Here is a 25,013-nt window from a genome sequence, read left to right on the forward strand (position 1 = left end):
TGTGAGGGTGAAAGCCAGCAGTGCATTTCAGTTAACGTGAAATTTCATGAATGTTCATAAATCAGTGTTGCGGGAGGGAGAGGGAGAGAACGGGACCAGACGTTGTCAGTGGAAGGTGGACTGTTTCGTTTACGTGCTCAAAAGTTGGTATAGTTTTACCAAATAGCTTATTTTGGACTTCTCATTTATAAAACGGAAGCCTCCTCATGTTCAGGGCTGCCTCATTGGGGGCGGATAGGGCAGTGTTCCCAGGATACGTTCTCCCGGGCATTTCGTCTCCGTTTCTCGCACGTGCCTTCTACTTGAATGCTTAAGACACGTCTACTGCTCTGTCAAGTGCAAGAAACAGGTCTGTGGAAGCTCGGTCCTAACGGGCAAGGTCATGACTGTGCACACTCACATGCTTGTGTTCTGTGTTTCAGGTAGGTGAGCCTCGGACGAGTCAGCCCTGCCTGTCACCAGCTCCAGCTGTGATGCTCTAAGTCACAGTAAGTCTGAACACTTGCTGTCTATGGACCTGCTCTGACTCTTAGAGCCTGCTTATGGGGGAAGGTGAGTGACTGCAGATATGTTTCGTCTGCCTGTCTGTCAGTGTACCGGGAACGCAGGTAACAAGGTCAGACTCAGCCTCGAGAGCAGTGAGGCGGTACGTGTTTGACCCTCTTCGTGTAGGAATGGCTTTCCTGGCTGAGCCCGAGGTGGAGTTTGAAGAAGCAGTCTAAGCTGAGGCAGAGCATTTGTCCATAGCTTTTTCTCTTGAATGTAGGAGGAGTGCAGGAACCCTGAGAACTATGTTCCCCTAAGTGGTCCCTGCTTTGACCCCTCCCGGCCCTCCTGCCACCACTCTGTAAAGAATGCCGGGTGGGGACTCTAAAGAGCTGGGTCTGTTGTCACTTTGTTTATTTGTGTCATAAACGAATGCGAGCCACGTGCCGGGCCCCCGTGCTGAGCACCGCATGCGAGCCTGGCCCTACGGCGGTCCCTCCGTGTGCGAGAGCGTGCGGCACCCTGGGTGTGGGTGTGCACGGGCAGGTGTGTGTGTGACAGGGGTAGGGGCGTGTGCGCACGGGTACAGGAGCGTGTGTGTCCCACACGTGTGTGTGCGTGTAGGAGCACGTAGGCAGCGTGGGGGCGTGGGTGGGTGTGCATGTGTGCAGAGCGGGTGTGCGTGTAGACAGGAGTGTAGGGGTGTGTGCACAGGTGCGAGAGCATGTGTGCTCTGTGCCCCTGTGCACTCCAGCACCCTGAGGTCCAAGTACTCTCTGACCGGCCTTACGGGCTCTGAGCCTGCAGGACGGGCTTTCTCCGGCCTCAGATCGAGGCCTCGGGTTCCTTCCATGGCACACGTGCCTTGGTCATCCCCAAGCCGGTTGTAGTTTATTCATCCGTGTGTTGATGTTACACGGGCTTTGCCGAGGCCTCGAGGATACATTCCAGTGTGCTTTACTGACCCAGAGACACGGAGGTGGCCATCGAAAATCTTTAAGCTGTGTGACTTATTAATCCAGATCACGACACAAACATTATATAGGCTCTGAATTAACGTACCTCCCAGGTGGCTGTCAAAGAAACACGAGCGTTTTGTAAATGTCACAACTTAATAGTAAGGGACACTGAGCTCTTCACCGACTTTCCGAATGTTTTCATTGTTCTCGGTACCAGCTTCTCTCTGCCCTGCCCACATGTTGTCTGTCTGAATTTGTTTGTTTTTTAATTGCAGCTCAGCATTTTAATCTCGTGGCGCTTGACCCAGTTCTGTAAGCCTGTGTCCTGTGTCGTTTTGCTCTTTTCTTTTGTTCTTCCCACTGAGGATGGTTAAAACCATTTAACCTTCCAGGTGTCCGGTCGGGCTGAATGTCAGTGACTGGTCACAGTGGACTTGAACTCTGCTGGATTTGGACGCGAGCCGGATGAGAAACCTCCTTTGTCACAACTGGTGTGTCCCAGGCTGTGGTCAAGAGTGAGGCCAGTTATGTAAACTAGAGCCGGGGCCGACCGGGGTTCTGTGGAGGACAGGCCAATAGCAGCACCAAGCTCTCACCAAAGCTGGGAGCCGGGGGGCCCCCCGCAGGGCTGTCTGCCTCCTTTCCAGCTCGTGCGGATGGGCCCTGCCCTCTGCCTGGCCATGCTTGCCACCTACCTGTGTGCCAGATGGTCTGGACCTCTGACCCCATGTCAGGCACGGGCCGTGGCTGCAGACGCAGCAGCTGGAATCCATTGAAACAGAAACACATGGCCATCCGGGAGGTGACTGGCACTGAGCCCAACACGTCCCAGTGAACCCGAACCCACGGGGTGCCCACGGCTGGCCGACTCCAGGGAGATGTGGTGCGAGCAGGGGGGTCTCAACCCTCAACCCCTGTCCCATTTGCCACGCGCCCTCCACCCGGAAACTGCCCGAGGTCACATCCTCACTTCTGCCCCTGGCAGCCGGGGTGCCCCTGTCCCTTGGTTTCTCTGGGCCTCTAGGCTGGACCCCCTCTTCTCCTCTGTGGCCCCCACACCCTCAGCTCCTTCTCTGTGGCTGGTGACCCTGGTCCTTTGTGTCCCTCCTTCATACCGCTTCCTTTCCATCAGGGCTCTCTCTGCTTCCTACGCACACCAGACAGGCACGCCCCTTGGCAGTTTGCCTGCTCATGACGACCACCCACCTCTCTGTGCCCCGGATGGAACAGCTGGCCTGGCCGTCACCACTTGCTCACCATGCACCAGACCTGCCTGGCAAGGTCCAAGGCCTGACCCGGGCCGACCCCCAGCCAGCGTTCAGTCCCTACCCCCACCCCGGGTCTCAGCGGCACTTGACGCCGTCGGCCGCCCGGTGGGCAAGAGCCTGTTTTGATGGCCTGAGCCTTGTGACCGGGAGCAAGCCACGTGTGACCGTGCTGCTCTTTCCCGTCTGTCAGGGAGTAAGGACAGTCCTGGACGGGGACCTGCTGCAAGGCGGGAATTAGCCAGCAGCGCCAGATACGCAGCAAGGGCTGTGCTGGCTTTCAGCACCCTCCTCGCTTGGCCAAGAGCGGTTGACATCCCGGGGACTCCGTGCTCCATGGGGCCCTGATGACAGAGCCCGCCCGGGGGGGTGTTGGGGAAGCACAGGAATGGCCCCTGTCACGGCCGGCTTGCCACTTTGTGCCAAGCTTCAAGTACATGTGTCCTTCCACCCAGGAATTATATCTGTAACTGTGTTTTCCAAGGAAATACGAGAGGGGCAGAAAGAGGTCCACCCAAAGATTATTGTGAGGACATTCTTTAATACAACAGTTCAAAACCTGGGAATACAGGCATTGCGGGCTGGTTACACTCTTCTACATACAAGTGCGTAAGATGTTATGCGTGATAAGAATAGTGAGAATACCACGGGGAGTATGATCGCGGTTATGTAGATTTAAATATATTGACATAAAAATATTTCATATGTAATGTTAAATGAGAATAACAGGATGAATGTGGGTGGTTTGGTCCTATTTTTGTAAAAATACAGTGACGCACACGTACTAGAGAAAAGTCTGACTAGGCGGACCTCGAAGTGTCCCACTATCAGGTGGTCTCCCTGAGTAATGATATTACAGGTGATTTTTTGCAGAAATGCATTTTCTATCTTTGTCTGTAGTGAGCATCCGATATTTGTGCTGCCTTTAAGTTTCTTCCCCGTGCTGTACAATCAGGCTGACCTTGGTCAGTAGGACCCGCAGGCCTCCACTTCCCGTGCACCTGTGTGGCTTGGAGAGCCCCCACCTGTCTTCATAGCCAGCGGTTCCTCTCTGCATCTGTGTTTTTATCACGTGTCCGCATCTGATTTCACGTGAGGTGGTGAATTACGGTGATAAGTACAAGGTGGACCGAGGGTGGCTTTCTCCTGCTCGGTGCCCGTTCGGGCGGGTGGACGGACCACCAGCCGCCTCTCGCGGGCCGAGTCAGCCGTCCTGCCGGTGCCGCCCACACCGGAGCCCGCCGTCGGGATGGCTCTCCAGGACACGCAGCGCTCACGCATTTCCAAGCTTATGTGTGCGGCTGGCTTTTCAGGCCTGGACCCGGCAGCTCCAGGTGACAAAGAAAAAAAATGGGGAAAGGAGAGAATTGGCGGTTGGCGCCGCCTCAGGCACCTCATCGTGCAGCTCCGGGACCGAGTGTGTGTGTGTGTGTGTGTGTGTGTGTGTCGGCGGGACCGGCTCCGTGCGGGGCCAAAAGCAGCGGACGGCTGAGAGGGGCAGCGACAGCTCAGGGCCCGGGAGCTGCATTTCCATCACAGCGGCCCCGCCCACGCCTTCCTCCCGGAGCGGCTGCCGAGGTCCGTGGCCTGCAGGCGCGCACACTTGTGCACTGGCCCCTGTGTGGGGAAGGAGTCATTGAAATGACAGCACATCAGTGCCGGGTGCACCCCTCCAACGGAGTGAGGGGAGTTGGGCGAAAGTAGGTCACATGTGCCCGGTCCCATGTCACGAGGTTTCCAACCTGAGGCCAATGGGATTTGTAGCCTCCTTTGGTTAGGACAAAACCCGCTCTGGTTTTTCTCCTTTAGCATTTCATCTTCTCTAGACAAGGAGAGTGGCCATCTGTCTGATCGCTGCATCCGGCCGGCCCCTCTCGACCTCCCAGAGCCGCTTTGTTCTGAGGTAAGGCGTGCTGGGGCCCGGGGAGGCCACTGTGGCCGGGAGAACAGGCCGTGTGTCAAGTAGCGGGGCGCGCGCAGGTCACCGGGAGGTGTTAGGAGGGCCTGCTGTGGCCAGTCCAGCACTTTCCCTGGGACGGACAGAGTGGAACCGGTGTCCTGTCTGCAGTCGTTCCAGACGTCCGGGCGACGATACTCACTTTAGGTTCCTTTTTAAAACCCGGGCTCCTCTGTAGGGATCAAGGTCAACTGTTCATAATGTTAAAGTGTTACCATGTAGAAAGACGGATGGTGCGATTTTACAGCCCTCGGTGACTCTGGGGCCAGGTGTAGGACTAGGGCTCCCGCGCGCGTGCTGGCCGCCCCGCGGTCTCGGGCCCCGCACTCTCAGTGCGGCCAGCACCTTTGTGTGCGGACTTCAGCCTCCGCGCTGAGCAAGTGAGCTGCTGGCTTCCGTTCGTGCGAAAGCACCGTGGAATCCACGTATCAGAACCAGGTTAATCCACGTATGCTTTCCGTGCACGGACAACATGCGCTTTTGGAGCTCATTACTTACGTTGAGAGATGGCATCATTCTCTTGTGTGTGGGCGCTCAGCGTGTGAGTCCTTCGTGATAAAGCAGATGTGGAATGTGTAACAGTTTAAACGTGTTTGTAAAGCTAACAGGAGTTTTAGAGCTTACAAACGACAGTTTTTCGCTGTCCTGTAAATGAGCTGAAATACCCAGTAGCTCGGGCATGTTTTGGCAGGCCACGAGTGGGCTCTAAAGTGTTTGTGGTGTCTGTGCAGTGGGCTGACCTCTGGAGCCACACGTAGACAAAGACACACTCCTGTTCAGGTTGGCTGGAGGAAGATGCTTCCAGAATAGACTTTCAGAAGCAAAGTCATGATGGTATTTGATTTGAGGATGTTCTGCAGGAGAAAAGCTTTTTACCTTTCTGAGATAAAATATTTAAAATTTGTGTTTTAAGTAGCTTGCCAGGACACGTGGGCGCGTGGCTAAGCTCACGGAAGTGTGGATTATGAGTTACTCTACTGTTAGAGGTAAAAACGCCAGTTGTACCCAGGGTGGCAAGAGAAGCTTTTCCCTTCGTGAAAGTAGTTCTTCAGTGCAGGATGATACCCGTTTCCTCTCACCCGCAGCCTTCGAACAACTGTCATGTGACATTTCTAAAAAGCTCTCTCTTATCCATTTTGCAGTCTTGAAGAAAGGGAGAGTTTTCTGCTTTTTCATTAAGATAGGGCAGAAATTTTCAAAAGTTTTTTAAGAATTTTTTTAACATTTGTTTATTTTTGAGAGGGAGAGAGAGAGAGAGAGAGAGAGAGAGACAGAGCACAAGCAGGGAAGGAGCAGAGAGAGGAGGAGACACAGAATCTGAAGCAGGCCCCAGGCTCCGAGCTGTCAACACAGAGCCCAATGCAGGGCTTAAACCCACGAACCGTGAGATTGTGACCGGACCCAAAGTCGGGCGCTTAACCATCTGAGCCACCCAGGCGCCCCTCCAAAGTTCTTACTATCTGTGATTATCAATGCTTCCTTTATGCCTGGGGAAAGCCCCGTGCACATCGGTACCCTGTTTAACAGCCTCGTTTTTCCTGTCCCGCTGGTGTGCCTTCCCATGATGAGGGGTCGTGCGCGCATGGTCATCTTGGGTGGGAGCCAGACTAAGAGGCATGAGGGTGACGAGCGTGTATGTCGCGTTAATGAAATTATGAAATCATACCTCCCCTCCCCAGTTTATCGCCTTCAGGAAAAAATGACAACCATCTCTAGAAATAAAACCAACATTCTGACTAGTGTTATGGGATGTTTATTTTCCCTTACTTATCAGAGGGGGAGATGATTGTTTTTCCAAAAATAACGTAACTATAACAACGCAGAGGCGACAAGGCTGTGTGTGTCCCTTTGTACTTCTCAGAAGAGCGTCCTAACGCAAAGCAATAAGGTGTGGCGCTCCAAATCCGTCCACGCGGTCCCGCACTGGACATGCCCTTCTCTCTCCCGCCCACCTGGGAGGAGAACATACAGTGGGCAAGGGGACGTCTGCCCAGCACACTCGGCGCCTTGGCCTTGATTCATGTGGGGACGGCAAGGGCCGCGCTGGCGTTGGGCCCGGCTGGCCTGCAGTGCTTGGTCTGCCCGGGACACGTCCCGTGTCTGCGAGGGCCCGGCTCCGCCTAGGGAGGCAGAGATCCACCCGTCGAGCACAGAAGCCTCAGGGAAGATTTGGAGTCCCGCGTGCCCCACAGCTAGAGGCTGTGGAAAGACATCTCCATTCTGGCTGAGGTGGGGGCTTCGGAGGTCAGGGCACTGAGGACCAGCAGGCCTCCAGAGCGGTCCGTGGGCAGAGCCCGTGTGTGTGTGACGTGCCTGCGGGGGGAGCCCTGGGTTTCCTTCTCCCAGAGCATCGGCTGCGTTATTTTAATGAATAGTGCAGTGCAGCCAGTGGTTGTGGGAGAAGGTCCTGGACCGTCATCACCTTCACCTAAGAACTCTCTGGAGACTCGGGTTCTTAGCCACACCTTGCCCTGGCCATCTGTCCAGACCCCAGGCGAGCCCAGGCTGCGATTTACCAAACCTTCCAGCAATGCAGACATCCACGTGGGTGTGAGAGCCGCTGGCACCAACCGCACGGGAGTGAATGCGTGGACAGGGGTCACGTGGCACGACCGGTACAGTGAGTGACCCGTGGACGCGGCCAGATCGGAGGGTGAGAGCGTCCTAGCCGAGCGCCTGTGCTCCGGAGCTCAGGGGTCTCGTGATCTGTCAAGTCAGACAGGAGCCGGACCCGCCTGTGGGGAGCCCCTCGGTGTAGCTTCCTGTCCTGTGTGGCGTGCGACCCTGGTGTGCAGGTCAGTACTGTGCTGAGGTCTCACGGGGCCTGTTCTGTCCGTGCCTCCGCTATGCGGCAAGACCCCACTGCCAAGCAGAGGCCTCGGGACCTCGGCACACCGTCGCCTGCTGGCTGGCCAGGAGACCCCGGGAGCCGCCGTCATGGCCAGCTGCTCCAGGGGCGTGGCCCGAGGCGGGGGATGAGCTCCAGAGACCCTGCGGATGGCCAGCTCGTGAGCCAGCCGTGCACACCCACCCACCCCCCCCCCCCCGCCGCCTGGGCCCCCCCCCCCTGAGCAGGCAGCCCCCATACAAAGTGTGGAGGCGAAGGGGCATCATTAAAAACATCCAAAAGAACCCAAAAGTGGAAACGGGAAACCCGTCTGTATGAAAACACACTCCCGGGTGCAGGTAGTGAGCCTGTCAGACGCGAACAGGTGGGCGGGGACACAGCTGGAGGGAGGGGGCTCGTTCTGTTCTGCTTTTCATGAAAGTGGCATTTGAATCAATGGATGGACGGACTGTTCAATAAATCGCGTTGGGTTAGGTACTTATTCTAAAAATACACCACTTTTGGACTTGACGTTACACCGACACCAGTGTGCTTGAGAGGGCCTAAGAAGCTAAAGGGAACAAAACCATGAAGGTCGAGTTTTTCAAAGTCTCTTTCAGGCCGGGCGCCTTCGGCAAAACACACATCCCGCCGCCGCGAGCGGAGGGGGCGCGCTCACGTGGCACCTGCACATGCCTGGCCTGCGGGGGGACAGGAGCAGCCCGGTAGAAAGCCACAGATGTGACAGGGACCGCTCGGGATGGGGGCCGCAGCCGCGGAGAGATACCCGTGTGCTTCTGAGGAAACACAGCCCGGGACCACGGCGAGCGTCCGCGATGACGGGCAGGGCAGCCCGCAGGAGGGTGGCGTGCCGGCGTCTATGCAGACAGACGACGCCTTCCTCCGGGAGTCTGTCACCGCAGACGTGTGTGCGGTGTTTGTAAGGGAGGAAAGGGCCCTGGGCGCCCGTGGCCAGGACGGTGGGCACTGCGTAGACATGAAAGGGAGGCGTCATCCCATGTGGAGGCCTGTCGGGTGCCGGGCGAGGTCTGAGGCAGCCCCGTGCACACCCCCAAACAGGGCCCGTGTCCCTGCACCGACTTGTCCCTCGGCCCCAAACCGGAGAAGGGCCAGCACGAGTGCCCACGTTGGCCCCTGGCGTCCTGGGGAGAACCCGACTGTGGCTTTCAACAGTGCAGACGGATCTTGGGGATGTTGTTCTGTGTGAGCAAAGCCGCCCACAGAGCGTGGGGTCCCTGTGGGCTCGAAGAACAGTGAAGGCGCCGTGTGGACGGCAGCCAGTGGTGCCGGGTGGGCTGGTGAGGGCTGCAGAATGCGGCCAGAGGCGCCTCTCCTCAGGTCTGGAATGTTCCATGCTGTGAAGTGGTGGTCACGTGGGTAGGTGTGTGTGTGAAAAGCAACGCGTGCACTTATGATTGGTGCATTTTCATACCTGTGAGTTACACCTGCATTTGAAAATCAGTCACAGAGCACACACGGTGTGACATTTACGCAAAACAGAAGGTAGTGTGTGTCTGGAAATGCTAAGGAAAGCGTCCTTCGGTGGGCAGGGCGTTCAGGGTCACTCTGTCCCCTCTGTCTGCTTGTGTCAGAGCCCGAGGGGCCCTGCTCTATCACACCCACTCACACCCCGGCCCACCAGCTCTGCCGGCATTTGTTGCCTCTTGGTTTCGTCCTTTTTACTGGTTCTGAAAAGGATGCTGCTGCTGTTACAGTCAAATCTTTGAGAAGTCAGCGGCCCAGGTGACCGGGAGATGTGTATCTGTGACTTTCTGAGCCCCTGCCTCGGGCCGGGTTGGAGGAGGGAGGGGGCGGGGCCGGGGGACACTCCCGCTGACCCGCCCCTGGCTGTGTCCAGGGCACCTGCCTCCGGAACAGCCACCTGGCTGGGTTCCAGACGCACGACGAAGCAACCGCCTGGTGTCCGGGCATCGCCAGAGCCCCCCGCCCCCTTTCTGTGACCCCTGTGTGTGCAAAGACCCGGCCCACGATGGGACGCCTTGGCTGAGCCAGGAGGAAGCCTGGAGCAGCGTGTCCTCACTCGAGCCTGGGCTCCTGCCCCAGCTGTGTCCTGCCAGGAGACCCGCGGGTGCCGGGTCAGCTCTGGCAGCTCACTGGGAACCTCTCCATCAAATGTCAGGCTCTGCTAGAGTCCCTGGAAAACAGAGCTCGCGTGACACAGACGTGGCTCCCTCGGCAGCCCACTCTGGTTGCTCTGTTGGGTCTACCTGTGCTGTGTCTGTGCACGGAGCTATAAATCCAGCTTTGTGTTGGGGCGGGTGGGACCACCAAGGTGAGAGACCGCACGTGACCGTGTCTTTCTCTGACACGCCCTGAAATGAAAGCTGGGGTGCTTGGGGGGCTTAGCTGGTTGAGCATCTGACTCTTGATTTCAGCGCAGGTCATGATCTCACTGTTCCTGAGTTCGAGCCCCGTGTCGGGCTCTGTGCTCACAGCACAGAGCCTGCTTGGGATTCTGTCTCCCCCTCTCTCTGCCCCTCCCCCACGTGTGTGTGTGTGTGTGTGTGTGTGTGTGTGTGTGTGTGCGTGCACACAGGCGGCTGCAGGTTTGCGGGATTAAGGGGCCATCAGGGATTGAAATGCAGGGGATTAAGGCTCATCAGGAGCATCAGCTAGGGGGAGGGATGCCCATGGTCACTGCCTCGGGAAGCTTGTGGCCTCGCTGCCCCCACCCCCATCCTGCAGCTGAGGCTACCCCCGGCCCCTGCACCCGGCCAAGACCACTCAGGTGCCCAGGGGGCATTTTCAGCTCCTCCACCCACAGGGGGAGTCTGGCAGAGGGAGGGGACCACCCCAGGGGCAGCCCTCTGTAGGCCCCTGCGGCGTGGCACACGTTTGCAAGTGCAGACCCCTCAGCACAGCGAGGGGTTCGTGGGGGCGGGCCTCCCACTGGCACCACCTCGCCGTCCCCTGATCCATCCCACTCCTCCCTTGGGCTCCCAGGACACTCGGCAGGCCGCCTCCGTGGGCAGGCAGCTCCCCGAGCAGGGGACGCAGGAGGGGGCTCCAGCGGCCAGACCACAGTGTGAGCCTGTGTGCCCCCCAGAGCCTGTCCCCAGCCGCCTGTGCCCTGAATCCGCAGCCGGACCTTTCACACGCGTCCTCGGCGCCCCTGCCTCCCGGGTTCATCAAAGACGCTCTCGGGTCAGCTGTACTAGGTTCAGGTTCCAACTCACAGCCTCTGTAGGTTTTCAGTCTGGTTTTCTGTACGTTTTAGTCATCCTTTAAACTTGGGTTTTCTGGTCTAAAAATTTAGTTTTCTAACTAAGTTCCCTTTTTCCCCCTGAACTTATTTTTGTTTAATTTTTACTTCTCTGGTGCTGCCTCCTGTGTCTGTGTCGAGCTTGTCTGCTTTTAGCTCCTGTGTTGCCCGTTTTCTCTTACCTCGTTTTTATTCCTGTAGACTTTTACCACGAGTGTTGTCTTCAGCGTTTCCTCTTTTCCCCCAAGTTTCTTTCCCTTCATTTGAGAAGACTCTTAATGGTTTTAGTTGCTTTCACTTATATCTTTTTAAAAAAATTATGGTATTTTATTTTTAGCAGGTGCCCTTTCTCAGCATCATAATGATGTTATTAAAATATTAAGACATTGAAAGAGATTATCTAATTTTAGCTTATTTTTCAACATAGTTGAGAGCAATCAGTGGTTTTGCCTGTGCTGCTGGATGGATCCTCTTTTTTTTTTTTAATATTTTTATTTATTTTTGAGAGAGACAGGGCACGAGCAGGGAAGGGGCAGAGAAAGAGGGAGACACAGAGTCCAGGGCAGGGTCCAGGCTCCGAGCTGTCAGCACAGAGCCTGTTGCGGGGCTCGAATCCACTAACCGTGAGGTCATGACCTGAGCCGAAGTCGGACGCTTAACCGCCTGAGCCACCCAGGCGCCCCTGGATGGATCGTCTTAACAACTTCCATCCGTGCATCCAGGAGACCCGCCAGCGTGGCCGCGGGGGGCTCGGGGCTGGCGCAGGGGAGCCGGTGCCCACCCGGGCCTCGTGAACGCACTGCCTGCTTCACGGCGCAGCCACGCCGGGACCGGCTGGGCCCGGAAAGGCCGTGAGCTGGCAGGCTGCCTCTGGCTGCCGGCGCATCCCCACCCGCCCTGTGACCGTGGACACGTCGCTCGAAGCCTCTGGCCTCGTGTCCCATCTGCGTGCCATACGGTTGGCGATTCTGTTAGTGGTGCCGTTCCGTCTCTGTGCCCGTGAGCTCTCTTGTTCTGGAGGCTGAGGCGACCTAGGTCCTTGGGGGGAAGAGCAACCAGCCCTCGCCATAAGGAGGACCCTGAACCTGTGCGCCCCGGGAAGACTCCTGCCGAGGAAAGGGGCCCCGGACAGCTCGAGGCAGAGCTGGTGCCCTGGACCGGGCTGGGCACCTGCTTGTCTCTCAGGGCCCCCTCAGGTAAGAAGATCCCCCTCTCCGTGGGGCCAAGGCTGCAGAGTGGCTCTGAGCTCGCCCTCTGAGGTGTGCTCCTGTGGCCCGTACAGGCGCTTCCCCCACCCTTCCTGCCAGCTCGGTCTGCCTCATCCCTGCATCCCAGGACACTGCTTTGGAGGGGGCGAGGGGTCCCTGACCCCAACCAGGATCAGAAGGATGAGGGGCAGCCGCCACCGCACCTGACCCTTCGGGGCCACTCGTGACCTGTCCTCATGTTAGGACTCTGGGAGACAGCGATTCCCAGGACCGGCTCCCGTCCCCAGAGCCTGGGACCTGACGGAAGAGAGGATGGTCCTCCCCGCATCTTTTCTTTTGTTGTTTTTATCTAACATTCATCCCTCCCAGATTCTCGCGGTTCTTGGTATGAATTGCCACTTTGTTGTAATAAAAGCGGGAATTAAGAGCTCCGTGGCCTGCCTCCTCCCCAGTAAAAAACGGTCATGAAAACGCAGATTGGAGTTTCTAGGGATGAATGACCTTTACCTTCCCTGAGCTGCTGCCCCTGTCCCCGCGTCCCCTGGTCCTGGCGGCTCTGGAACTTTACTGATGGCCTTTCCGGCACCTGCTGAGAAACAGGCCTGGAGGAGGACGCCCTTGGGGTCGGGGTTGCCTGCTTCCCACTGTGAGCTGCAGGCTCCTCCCTTGACCCCCGACCGCCGACCTGCCCTGGGAAACAGAGATGCGCCTTCCCTGCAACGCTGTGGGGAGGGCTGTGCCCGGCCCTGAAGATGCTGGCAGTGTCGGGTGTGGTTTTAACTGTTTGTGCTGTTCCTCCGCGAATTGATTCTGTGAACAGAATTCCTGATAGTAAGTTACACACATTCCAAGAATAAATCTCATTAAGGTAGTGTGTGTTACCAGTCTTTGTATGTTTCTGGTTCTGTCTGTTAACATTTGATCAGAACGTTAGTTAGAACCTCTGGCTGATCAGATGCGTGTGGCCGGCCCCCCGGTGGGACCAGCTTCTGCGCTTCCAGTGGGGGGTGTGAGTGTGGGGGGCAGTGGCCGAGACCCCCGGTGGTCTCACGCTCGCCATCTCTTGGAATTAGGGTTTGAGTTGTGTTGTGTGAGTTCCTGCCGTGCCGGTGCCGCGCCGTGACCGCAACCTGCACTTGGCTCGTGACCGATGACGCCCATTGCCGTCTGATGTTGTTGTGAGCCACTTGGGATGTGCCCGATTTTCCGTGAGCAATTCGGAAGTGTTTTCTGGATGGGAGCCTTGAGTGGTTAAATGAATTGCAAATATCTTCTCCCCCATCGTGGGCCCCTCTTCTCTCTCCTGTCTGTTGACAAACTGATTCTGACGTGGCCCATCCCGTCAGCCTTTGTTTACCTGCTTGAGCTCTTCGTGTCTCTTAAGCCTTCTGTCCTTCTCCACACTCACACAGCTGGTGTCCTGTGTGGTCTCATTGAGGGACACAGCCCCTGGAGTTTATCTGTCGACACGGCGTGTGTACTAGGGGGACTGTGCTCTGCTCCCTGAGAGTCCAGACTCTGCTGTGTCTCCTGTGCCCCTGCCACCCGGGCTAAATTGCTCTTTCTTGTAAATAGGACTTCTCATTTTGTTATTTTTCTTGAGGAAAGTTGTAGCTGCTCTTGGCCTGATGAATTTTTCACATTATTTCAAAACCAGCTTGTCTATAGAATTGAATCTGCAGATCGATTTGGGGAGAATTAACATCTTAAGTAATGAGTGTTTGAGCCTATGGGCATGGTATATTTTCTGGTTCTCAGGTTTTCTTTAATTTCTGTTAATAATATTTTATAGATTCTACATAGATGCTTCACGCACCTTTTGTTAGATGTATCCCAACTGATTTTTTTTTTTATGTTCTTGTAAATCGTATCTTTTTTTAGAAAACTCATTTCTGGGCGCCTGGGTGGCTCTGTCGGTCGAGTGTCCGATTTCAGCTTAGGTCATGATCTCGTGGTTCATGAGTTCAAGCCCCGCATCCAGCTCACCGCTGTCAGCGTGGAGCCACTTCACGTGTCCCCCTCTCTGCCCCTCCCCTGCTTGTTCTCTCTGTCTCTCTCTCACTCTCTCTTACTCACTCAGAAATAAATAAAACATTAAAAAAAGGAAAAGAAAATGCCCCCAGCCGCTTCAGGGCATCCCCACCCCTGTGCTGTTCCCCACACCTGGCTTCTCGTGATGTCCCAGGTGGGACATCACTGCAGACACCTCAGTAATCGGGTCAGGCATCATGTTGCCATCCTTGAGAGTCTGTGGGGTCAGTAAGCTTAGCTCTGTCCCTGCTGTTGTCCAGTGGACTGAGTCACAGGACGTCAGGAAGCGGGTCGTTCCTCGACTGGCGCCTGGAGAGTGCTGAGCCGTCAAGCCGCTCAAGAGGGGGGGTTCCATGTGTTTCTGCCATTGTCTCCAGCTGCTCCGGGCCCGATTTGCCCAGGCCCATTTCTCCCTACGGTCTGAGACATCTGCCAGCAGCGGGCCAGGTGACATCCCTGATCACGGCAAGGGCAGGAGGGAGGGACGTGCAGTGGAAGCGTGGGACCATTCCCCAGCCTCTCCGGCTTCACGTCTCATGGACCCTGAAGCCATAAGGAGCTGTCCTTTCTTTCCACAAGAGGAACCTTTGGATCCCCGACCTATGTGGAACGTACACCTGAGGGGTGAGGTAGGGGTTGAATGTCGATCTTCAACCTTTTGGCTGGCCGGCTGGCCCAGTCTGTCCTGTGGTTTCTTCATCACACTGAGAGGCACTCAAGGACGGTGCGCCCTCGTCCCGCCCCGTGCACCGGGCAGCGGCAAGAACTGGGAGTCTGGTGGAATGGCCAGTTGCCGTAGGCCTCCCACTGTGGCCAGAGGGTCTGTGAGAAGAGAAGACGGGTGCTAGATGTGCAGAGAAGCCAGGGCTCTGTCAGCCGTGGCCTCGGGGGGTCAAGTTCACACACGGCTCCGCGCTGCAAGGCGGGTGGGATGTCAGAGACAGGACCAGACACGGGTCTCAGGGAGTCCTGCCCTTTCCTCACAGCAAAGATGTCATTAATCTTGGAATACGCAGTTGGCAACGGGAATATTTGTACAAGATACTCTGAGGTGGGCCGTACCCCGGGTCCCGGGCACTCTCCTCGAAGGTAGGCCTGAGACGTCTCGCCATCCCTGGATGAAGCCCACACGCTGCCGAAAGAGAAAAGCTTTGCGTGACTCTAGACGTGAGGCCGACGCGCCGTGGCCGCTCGAGCGGGGAGAGAAGGCGAGCAGGCTCCCCAGCCCCATCACCTTTGTCTCTCTAGACACCCGAGTGACGAGCCAGCAGGCCATGTAGAATGTTCACTGATGTCAGGGTTGCATAAGCCCTGGACGTCTCTCCAGTGTTAACCGGGACTGGCAAGAGAGTTGCATTCCAGAGATCTCTCCCCTCCCTACATGGCCTCGAGGACTAACGTGCGTTGTGAGTCTCTCGAGGAGCGGAAAGCAGCTAATAGGCTCTGTCGGTTTCTGCTGTCCTGGCCGCCTGCAGCCCAACGGGGCGCTGAGCTGTTAAACTCGATACATCGAGTCTGCGCTCGCCCCCGAGGCCCCTTCCAGACAGCTGAGGCCCTGGGTGCAGCCCCGGACCAAGCACCGCCGACCGGCCTGCCTGGCACACACCACAGCCGTGTGGCCTCAGCGGGCGGCTCGCCGGCAGGACTCTGCTCCTGCTCTGGGAGCGAGGTCTCGTGTCAGAGCGAGTGGGACGCCGGCGGTGAGTGCGATTGCTGTGGTGCATTCCACAGCCGTAAAACTTCCACTTCAGGATCCAAATCCGTCTATTCTTTAAGGAAAAAGCCTTACAAGGGGACGTTACATGCCACTTTCAAACATGAGACTCTTCCCTTCATGTCTGAAACTAACGCCGTCTTTGGTTTTCGTGTTTGACCAGCATGAAGCTAGTCTGTCTAGTGGTCGGGAGCATGAGCTCTGGAAGGAGTTTGTCGCTGTTCACCGTTGTGTGCCTGCTTTTCTCATAAAAATAGCTGGAAGCGGCCCCCTCCGGTTCTAGCCCAGAGCAGGGCTACGTACGTAAAAGCACTTGGACTTCGGCTCTGTTAGTGCTACTGCATCTTATTGTGACAGTATTTGTTTTACTAGAATTCTGTTGAGTTGAATATTCTTTTCAAAAAGAATGATTTGGTGGAGGTGGAGGGTCTCCTGGGTGGCTCAGTCAGTTAAGCATCTGACTCTTGATCTCAGCTCAGGTCTTGATCTTAGGGTCATGAGTTCAAGCCCCGCATTGGGCTTGTGCTGGGCATGAAGTCTACTTAAAAAAAAAAAAAATTCTTTTTAATGAAAATAAATAAAAAAGAATAATTGGAAAATTTGTTATATCGGGATCTGTAGGTACTGGTTATAAACAGATTTTGTTAATTTAATCAATATGAAAGACTGAATGAAGTTTTGGTTCTGGTCAAAATGGAGTAAGCTAATACCTGCCAACTAACATTATAGTTGATGGTGCAAGACTAAAGCTTCTCCCTAAGGTCATTAGCAAAACACAGGTGTTAGTTCTTACCACTGTGTTGAGCACAGTGCAACCAGTTTTAGCCAGTTCGGTATGGCAGGAAAAGGAAATGGAAGGCAGACAGATTTGGAAGAAGGAAATAAACCTGTCTTCTGTTTGCAGATGACATGATTGCCTACATCAAAAATCCCATTAAGTCTACAAGAAACTCCTAGAACCATTAAGCAAGTTCACCTGTTTATGAATGAGAAGTCAGCACACAAAAGACCATACTGCCCTACAGACCATCAGTGAGCAATCAGAAACCAAATTCAAAACCCAATACCATTTACAGGAACTCCAAAAAGTGACATACTTGCTCTATGTCTAATAAGCACGCACAGGATTCATATACTGAAAGCCCCAAAACATCAGTCTGAGAAATCGAGAAGACCCAGGTCACAGGCATCCACGTTCATACATTGCGATGCTCAGCGTAATAAAGATGCGATGTCTCCCGAACAGGTCTGTAGGTTTAATGCAGTTCCTGTCAGAATCCCAGCGGCAACGTTTGTAGATACAAACAAGTTGATTTTAAGATTTTCGTGAATACACAAAGGAACTAGTTAACCCAAGAGAATTTTGAGAAAGAATAATTTGGAGTAATTTTAAGACACGGTGACACTAACAGTCATCAGGACATGGTGATGTTGGCGGGTAGTTAGGCACGTACATCAGTGAAGCCCCCCAGGGTCCCGGGGAACACCCACCTGAGTATGGACAATGGTAATAAAGCAATTTTATACAGAAAGGGTAGTCTTTTCATAAATGGTATTGAAACAATTGGATATCTATATAGAAATAGCAAAACAAAACAAAAAAGCCCTTGCCTTAAACATAGCGTGTGCAAAAATTAACGAAATGGATCAAGTGTCTGAATGTAAAATGTAAAACTCTGTACTCTTTAGGAGAAAATATAGGAGAAAGAGGCACATCTGTAAAAGATAAAATTGAGTAATTGACCTTTGTCACAATTAAAAACGTTTGCTCTGTGAACAACCCTGTCAAAAGTGAGAAGACATATCAGAAGCGCAGAGGATCTTTGTAAGTGACAATGCAACAAAGGGCGTGAATCCACAATGTACAGGGAACGCTTCAGACTCTACCGCAAGAAAGCAAGCTCTCCGGATAGAAAATGGACGAAAGACCTGAGCAGGCACTTTTCCAAACAGGGTGAGTGGATGGGAAATGAGCACGTGAATAGAGGGTCAACATCGGTAGCTGTTAGAGAAAGCAGGTTGAACCACAAGGCGGTATCACTGCCGCCCGTCAAACTGGCTAAAGTAAAAACGCAACAGCCCCCAGTTCGGGCGAGGACGCGGAGCAGCTGGGCTGTCCCACTGCGGGCACGGGAAACGGTGCGGCCACTCTGGCCCACAGTATGCCAGTTTCTTATCGGGCTAAACATACACTTGACGTGTGATCCAATGATCACAATTCTGGGTGCTTATCACAGAAAAATGAAAACTTACATTCACACAGACACGTGCACAACATTACTCCTAGCTGCTTTATCTGTAATTGACAAACACCGGAAGCAACCCAGATGTCCTTCATGGGGTGACTGGATACACAAATCGTGGAACAGCCATGTAGCAGACCGCTCGGCATCTAATCGGAGTGAGTGCAGCTGTGCGAACCCTGGCAACCTCGAGAGCATCCGCGATCTCAAAAGGTTACGTTTGTTTGATTTGAGTCACACAAAGCTCTCGGAATGACAAAATGGTGGATTACATGGATGTGGAACAGATTAGTGGTTGCCTGGGGTTGGGGTGGGGAGGGCCTCAGGAGTCTCTTTATGGTGCGCGTGCTTTGTAAGTGGTTAGGGAAACCTGCCATGGACAGTTCCGCTGTATGGAGAAAAAGTGCACATAAACGTGTATTTTCGGGGCCCCTGAGTGGCTCAGTTGGTTAAGCATCCGACTTCAGCTCAGGGCATGATCTCGCAGTTTGTGGGTTCCAGCCCCACGTCGGGCTCTGTGCTGATAGCTCGGAGCCTGGAGCCCGCTTCTGACTGTGTGTCTCCTCTCTCTGCCCCTCCCCTGCTCACGCTCTCTCTCTCTCTCTCCCTCTCTCTCTCACACACACACACACACACACACACACACACAAAACTAAATAAACATTAAAAAAAAAAGCAAGAAAGAAAATTGTGTCAAGAGACCAATTAAATGTGAGAGATTTTCAGGGGTGCCTGGGTGGCTCAACTGGTTAAGCGTCCGACTCTTGACTTCAGGTCGGGTCCTGATCTCACAGTTTGTGAGTTCAACCCCCACGTCGGGCTCTGCGCTGACAGTGCAGAGCGTGCTTGGGATTTTCTCTTTCCCTCTGTCACTGCCCCTCCTCCCTTTCAAAATAAGCATTTTTTAAAAAGTGAGAGATTATCAGAATGTAAAAAATTAAGATCAGACTATGTGCAATCAACAAGACACCCACATGAAATATACTGTTGTAAGTTAAAAGTTAAAGGACAGAAGATGTGTCACGTGAACACTAATGAGAAGACCGCCGGAGAGGCTACATTAGGATCAGATGAAGTAGGCTCAGGACGAGGAAAACCACCAGGGTAAAGAAAGACATGGCATTAATATAAAATGACAAATTCACCAAGAAATATCAGTCCCGGGGCACCTGGATGGCGCAGTCGGTTAAGCGTCCGACTTCAGCCAGGTCACGATCTCGCGGTCTGTGAGTTCGAGCCCCGCGTCGGGCTCTGGGCTGATGGCTCAGAGCCTGGAGCCTGTTTCCGATTCTGTGTCTCCCTCTCTCTCTGCCCCTCCCCTGTTCATGCTCTGTCTCTCTCTGTCCCAAAAATAAATAAACGTTGAAAAAAAAAATATCAGTCCCAGATATATGCGTATTGAATAACAGGGCTTCAAGCATTCGAAACAAAAACTGACAGAATGGAAGGGCAGAGAGGACAAAGCCACAGTTACAGTTGGAAACAGCCTGTAGTGGTGGGACAGGCAGACAGGAAGTCACGGACAGAGAAGCAGAGACTGGTGCGGTCCACCAACTAGGTCTCAGGGACCCGGACGGGATGCCCCACCCAACAGAAGGTGTACACACAGGACACTCACAGGTGGACCATATTCTATGCGAAAATAAAATAAAAGGCTAACAAATGTCAAACAACTCAATTCTTTTTATTTTATTATTGTTTTTTTTGGGGGGTGCAAGTGAGTGAGGGACAGAAAAAGAGGGAGACAGAATTCCATGAGGTGGAGGGTCGGGGGGGGAGAGAGAGAGAGAGAGAGAGAGAGAGAGAGAGAAGCAGGGTCACCTGGATCAGGGCTTGTGCTCATCCAATGTGGGACTCAGACTCACAAACCATGAGATCATGACCTGAGCCGAAGTCAGATGCTTAATAAACCATCCAGGAACCCAGAAATCGTGTATTTTCTGACCAGAGTGGAAATAAACCAGGTATCAGTAACCAAAGGTGACTAGAATTTTTCCAAATGCTTAAAAATCAAAACATACACCTCTAAATAATGTGCTGGTCAAAGAGGAAGTATCAAGGGAAATTGTGAAGTATTTTGAACTTATGGAAATATTTGTATGTATCAGCACCTCTAGAGAAATTTGTAGCCTGAAATGCCAACATGAGAAAAGGTCTCTGGACAATAATCTAAGGCTCCACCTTCAAAAACTAGAAGAAAAAAACAATGAAAGAAAAAGGAATAGAAGGGAAGAGATAATAAAATGAGGCCAGAAACCAATGAAATTGAAAACAGAGCTTTTTCACACTGGACTGAACTGAGAGAAAGACGCAAGCAGTCACGCCTTTCAGGAGCTCAGAAGAAAGTGGGAGTTGTTAGTTTTGTTCCACGGGGTGGGAGTCAGTACTGTTCGGGTGGTGTTTCTCTGCGTCCTTCTATTGTCCTTAGCAAGACCTGTTCCTCTATGAGTGTCCCCTCCACCCTCCACTGGGCGCCGGCAGGCTGAGGGGACAGATGGGGACAGGTCCCGGGTGTCCCTCACACCCCTGCACACTCAGCCCCCCAGCAGACCCTCAGTGACCAAGCGAGTGGGCGAGGAGGTGAGGGTCTAGGAGGAGTGGAAATCGAATCTTGGATGCTTTGTGAGCGTCCAAGTTTAGAAATCACTCCATTATGGTGTCGAAACGTCCCGTGAGGCCGGAGACGGGCCTGGGCGCGGTGCTCATGGTACGTGTCCACCCCAACTTTGAGTAGGTGCTGAATTTACTCTACCCTCCTGTGAGCCCAGAGTGGTGCTAGGAACCGAGGGTTCAGTGTTGAACGGAGAAGGTGAATGTGTCCTCTGCCCGCAGTGTGATGGGGCCAGGGCAGTGGGAGAGGACAGGGCCCAGGAGAGACGGGGGTAGGCAGAGGCCTGGCAGGGAGTGCCCTCGTGGAAGGCCCATTCGGCAGGTGCCAGAACCCAGCCGGTCCCAGCAGGGGAGGCGGTAGGGCGGTGGGGGGTGGGTTTGGCACCAGGGGCCTTGGGGGCGGCGTTGCGGGCGGCGTTGCGGGAGGGAGGGAGCCTGGGTGGGATTACGCAGGTAGTGGGAAGATGCCCAGGAGTTTCAGCAAGGGGGTGACGGCCTGGCCTGAGGTTCTGGAAGGTCCCCGGTGACGCGAAGCAAGACGCATCCTCCCCGTATTCCAGTGAGAGCGCCCTGGCCAAGCAGCCCGCCAGTGGCCACAGGGTGTGACGGGAGGCCATGTCCTCTGCACTCTGTGTCCAGGACCAGTGGGCTCCATCTGCCCTGGGGGGAAGCGGTGCAGAGTGCCCACGTCTCCCAGGGGCACGGGGGATGGGCCCTGCACCGCTGGGCCTTGAACTCCATCCACGCTTAGGGGAAGGGCTTTTGTCTGTGATGTTCGGGGGCACGGTCACATCGCCACCACAGACCCGGGCAGAGGGATCGCGGTCGTGAGCAGTTCTCGGAGCCACGGCTAGGCTGCGTGCTCCGGAGCTGTGCAGAATGGTGACGGCACGTGGCCTCCTCCGGCCGGGCCCCGTCTCCCGGGACGGCCAAGGCCAGGCTGTTACTAGAGGGTCTCAAGGGATGCGTCTGCCGTGCCTCCTGCACCACACAGACTGGTGTGAAAGACCCTTGTGTGTGCAAGTGTGTGAGCAGATGTGTACGAGTGGACGTGTGGGGGCGAGTGAGCGTGTAGGTGAGTGTGAGTGAGTATGTGTGTGAGTGCAAGCGGGTGGTGTGAATAGGAGCGAGTGAGAGGCTTTGTGGGTGACTGTGAGTGTGGGGTGAGTGCGGGAGTGGGAGTGTAAGCGTGTGGGTAAGCGTGAGAGGGTGTGTGGGTGAGCGTGTGAATGAGTGGGGGTGTGGCTGAATGTGTGAGTGCGAGTGGGTGGGATGGGAGTGAGTGGGTGGGTGAATGTGTGAACTAGTGGGTGGGCGTGTAGGTTAGGTGCGTGTAGCAAGCAGGTGGTGTGTGAGTGGATGGGTGTGTAGGTGAGGGTGTGAATGGGCGAGTGGGTGGGTGGGTTGTGAAGGAATGGGGTGTGTGCTCTGACTTAGCATCAGAGCCAGGGGCTTGGTCGAAATGCTTTCCCTCAAAAGGCGCTCGTGAGTTTTTGCTAACTTTTTTTTTTTAAGTAATTTCCATCTCGTCATACAGTGTCAGGATTATCTGAGGAGTATTTGTCTTCCTTACTCTCTCGCGAATTGAGAGTTGCCTGATACGATCTCAGGTCAAAACAGCTCCTTCTTTTTTTAAATTAAGTTTTGTATTTGAGGTAACTGTTAATTCACGTGCAGTTGTAAGAAATAACACAGAGGGATTCCACGCACGCTTTACTCAGTTTCCCTCGATGGTATCTTGCAAAGCTGCAGTGAGAGTATCACCGCCAGGGTGTTGACGCTGATACAGAACATTGCGTCCCCGCAAGGACCCCCTTGCTGCCTTTCCACAGCCTAACGTGTCGCCCCGCTGTCCCTACCCCTCCTTAGTCCTGGAGACCAACAACCTGTTCCCCACTTCTGTCATTTCGCCATTTCAAGACCATTATATAATGGGATCACACAGTGTGTAATCTTTGGGGATTGACTACATTCGGCCTGATTCTCTGGAGGTTCATCCCGGTTGCTGAGTGATCACTAATTTGTTCTGTCTTACGGCTGAGTACTGTCGCACGCTGGGTTCATTCCCGGTTGCTGCTGCACATGTCCCACGTCCCATGACTATTGAACCAACTGCTGGTTGGAAGTGTTTCCAGTTTGGGGGAGTTCAAATAATTAAAGCCAGTGTGAACATCATGTATGGGTTTTTTTGAGGATGAAAATTTTCATTTTTCTGGAATAAATGCCCATGGGTGCAATCACTAAGTGGCCTGATAGGTGCATGTTTAGTTTTTAAGAAGCTGCCCAACCAACTGCTTTCCAGAGCGGCCGCCCCGTGTTCCGGTCCCGCCGGCCACGTACGAGGGATCTGGTTTGTCTGCGCCCGTGCCCGCGTGTGCGGTGGTCACCGTTTTGTACGTGAGCCGCTCTCACGGGTGTGTGGGGGTGCCTCACGTGGTTGAAGCTGCACTTCCCCGGGGCTGACGGTCGCGGACCCCGTGTCGTGTGCTTACTTGCCATCTCTCTCTATCTTCACCTCTATATCTATAAATCTATATGTTCTCTTTGGTGAAATAACCATAGCTTTTGCCCATTTTCTAATTGGATTTAGAGTTTTTGCTATTTAGTGTGATCATTCTTAGTATATTTTAGAAACTAGTTCTTTGTCAGAAATGTGGTTTGCAAATATTTTCTCCCAGTCTATCTATGGCTCGCCTTTTCATCCTCTTAATATGTTTTTGTTTTGTTTTGTTTTGTTTTTTTGCAAAGCGAAGGTTTTTACTCCTGGAATGGCTGATTTATCAGTTTTTCCTTTTGAATATAATGATTTTAGTGTCAAATCCAAGAATTCTGACTTGTTCTGGATGTTTTAGAATTTTTTCTTTTTTTCCCCCAGAAATTTCGTAGCTTTACATTTTACACATAAGTCTGTGGTCCATTTTGAGTTAGTTTCTGTATAAGGTATGACGTTTAGGTCAAAGGTTATTATTATTATTATTATTATTATTGCCTAAGGACATCCGATTGCTCCAGCACCATTTGTTGAAAAAGCTATCTTTCCCACCTTGAACTGTTACTTATTACATCTGTCAAAACTCAGTCAAGCATAATTGTGTGAGTCTATTTCTGGGTTCTCTGGCTGTTCCATTGATCTGTGTGTCTCTCCCTCTGCCAGTACCAGACAGTCTTGATTACAGTAGCTGATTAGTAAGTCTTTAAAAAAATTTTTTTTTACACTTATTTATTTTTGAGAGACAGAGAGGGACAGAGCACAAGTGGGGGAGGGGCAGAGAGAGAAGGAGACACAGAATCCGAAGCAGGCTCCAGGCTCCGAGCTGTCTGCGCAGGGCCCGACGCGGGGCTCGAACTCGCGAACTTCGAGATCGTGACCTGAGCTGAAGTCAGACGCTTAACTGACTGAGCCACCCAGGTGCCCCACCAAAGAGTAAGTCTTAAAATTGGGGAGACTGATTCCTTCCACTTTATTTTTTCTTTGTCAAAATTGTGTTAGCTGTTCCAGTTCCTTTGCTTTTTCATATAACTATTACAATAATCTTATCTATATCCATGAAATTATTGCTGGAATTTTGATAAGAATTGTGTTAGAACTGGGGCGCTTGGGTGGCTCAGTCGGTTGAGCGTCCGACTTTGGCTCAGGTCATGATCTCACGGTTTGTGGGTTCAAACCCTGTGTCAGGTTTTGTGCTGACAGCTCAGAGCCTGAAGCCTGTTTCGGATTCCATGTCTCCCTCTCTCTCTCTCTTTCCGCCCTTCCCCTGCTCGTGCTTTGTCTCTCTCTGTCTCAAAAATAAACATTAAAAAAAAAGAATTATGTTAAAACTGTATATTAACTTGGAGAGAATTGACATCCTTACTGTGAGGAATCACAGTTCATGAACATGGTACGTCTCTCCATTTATTTAGATCTTTCATTTCTTTCATCAACATTTTGTACTTTTCATCATGAAGGTCCTACACATGTTTTGTTAGGTTTATACGTAAGCATTTCATGTCATCTACAAATAGGGACAATTTGGTTTTTTCCGTTCTCATCACTGTGCCTGTTATTTCCTTTTCCTGCCTTGTCATACTGGCTAGAGCTCCAGCGTTATGTTGAATCACAGTGGTGAGAGGTGACGTCCTTGCCTTGTTCCTTGTCTTCAGGGGGAAAAGTTCAGCCCTAAGTGTGATGTTAGACGTGGGCATTTGTAGATGCTCTTTATCAAGTTAAGGAAGTTCCCTTCTATTGCTGCTTTTCCCCTGAGAGTTATTATAATGAATGAGTGTTGAATTTTGTCACATGCTTTTCTGTATGCATTGATACGATCATGCAGTATTCTTCTTTAGTCTATTAATATGATCAATTACATTAATTGATTTTCAAACAGTAAAGCAGCCTTACATCACTAGAAGAATGGTCATAGAGTATAATTCTTATGTTTGCTGAATTCTATTTGCTAATGTTTTTAAAGGATTTTTGACCTATATTC

At 53.2% G+C, this 25,013-nt stretch overlaps 1 protein-coding gene across 1 annotated transcript in view; it reads left to right on the forward strand.

Annotated features, from left to right (window-relative positions):
• The first annotated feature begins 483 nt into the window (after positions 1–483).
• PCBP3 (poly(rC) binding protein 3) overlaps positions 484–25,013 on the forward strand; it is a 68,211-nt gene continuing 43,681 nt past the window's right edge. Inside the window, exon 1 of the mRNA XM_047099256.1 lies at positions 484–552. Within this exon, the coding sequence (XP_046955212.1) occupies positions 543–552 (10 nt within the window). The 5' untranslated portion in view covers positions 484–542. The remainder of the gene's footprint in view (positions 553–25,013) is intronic.

Source organism: Lynx rufus, unplaced genomic scaffold (assembly GCF_022079265.1).
Source record: "Lynx rufus isolate CCGP_SWC_20201006 ecotype Redwood Valley unplaced genomic scaffold, mLynRuf1.p SCAF_5, whole genome shotgun sequence".
NCBI classification, from domain to species: domain Eukaryota; kingdom Metazoa; phylum Chordata; class Mammalia; order Carnivora; family Felidae; genus Lynx; species Lynx rufus.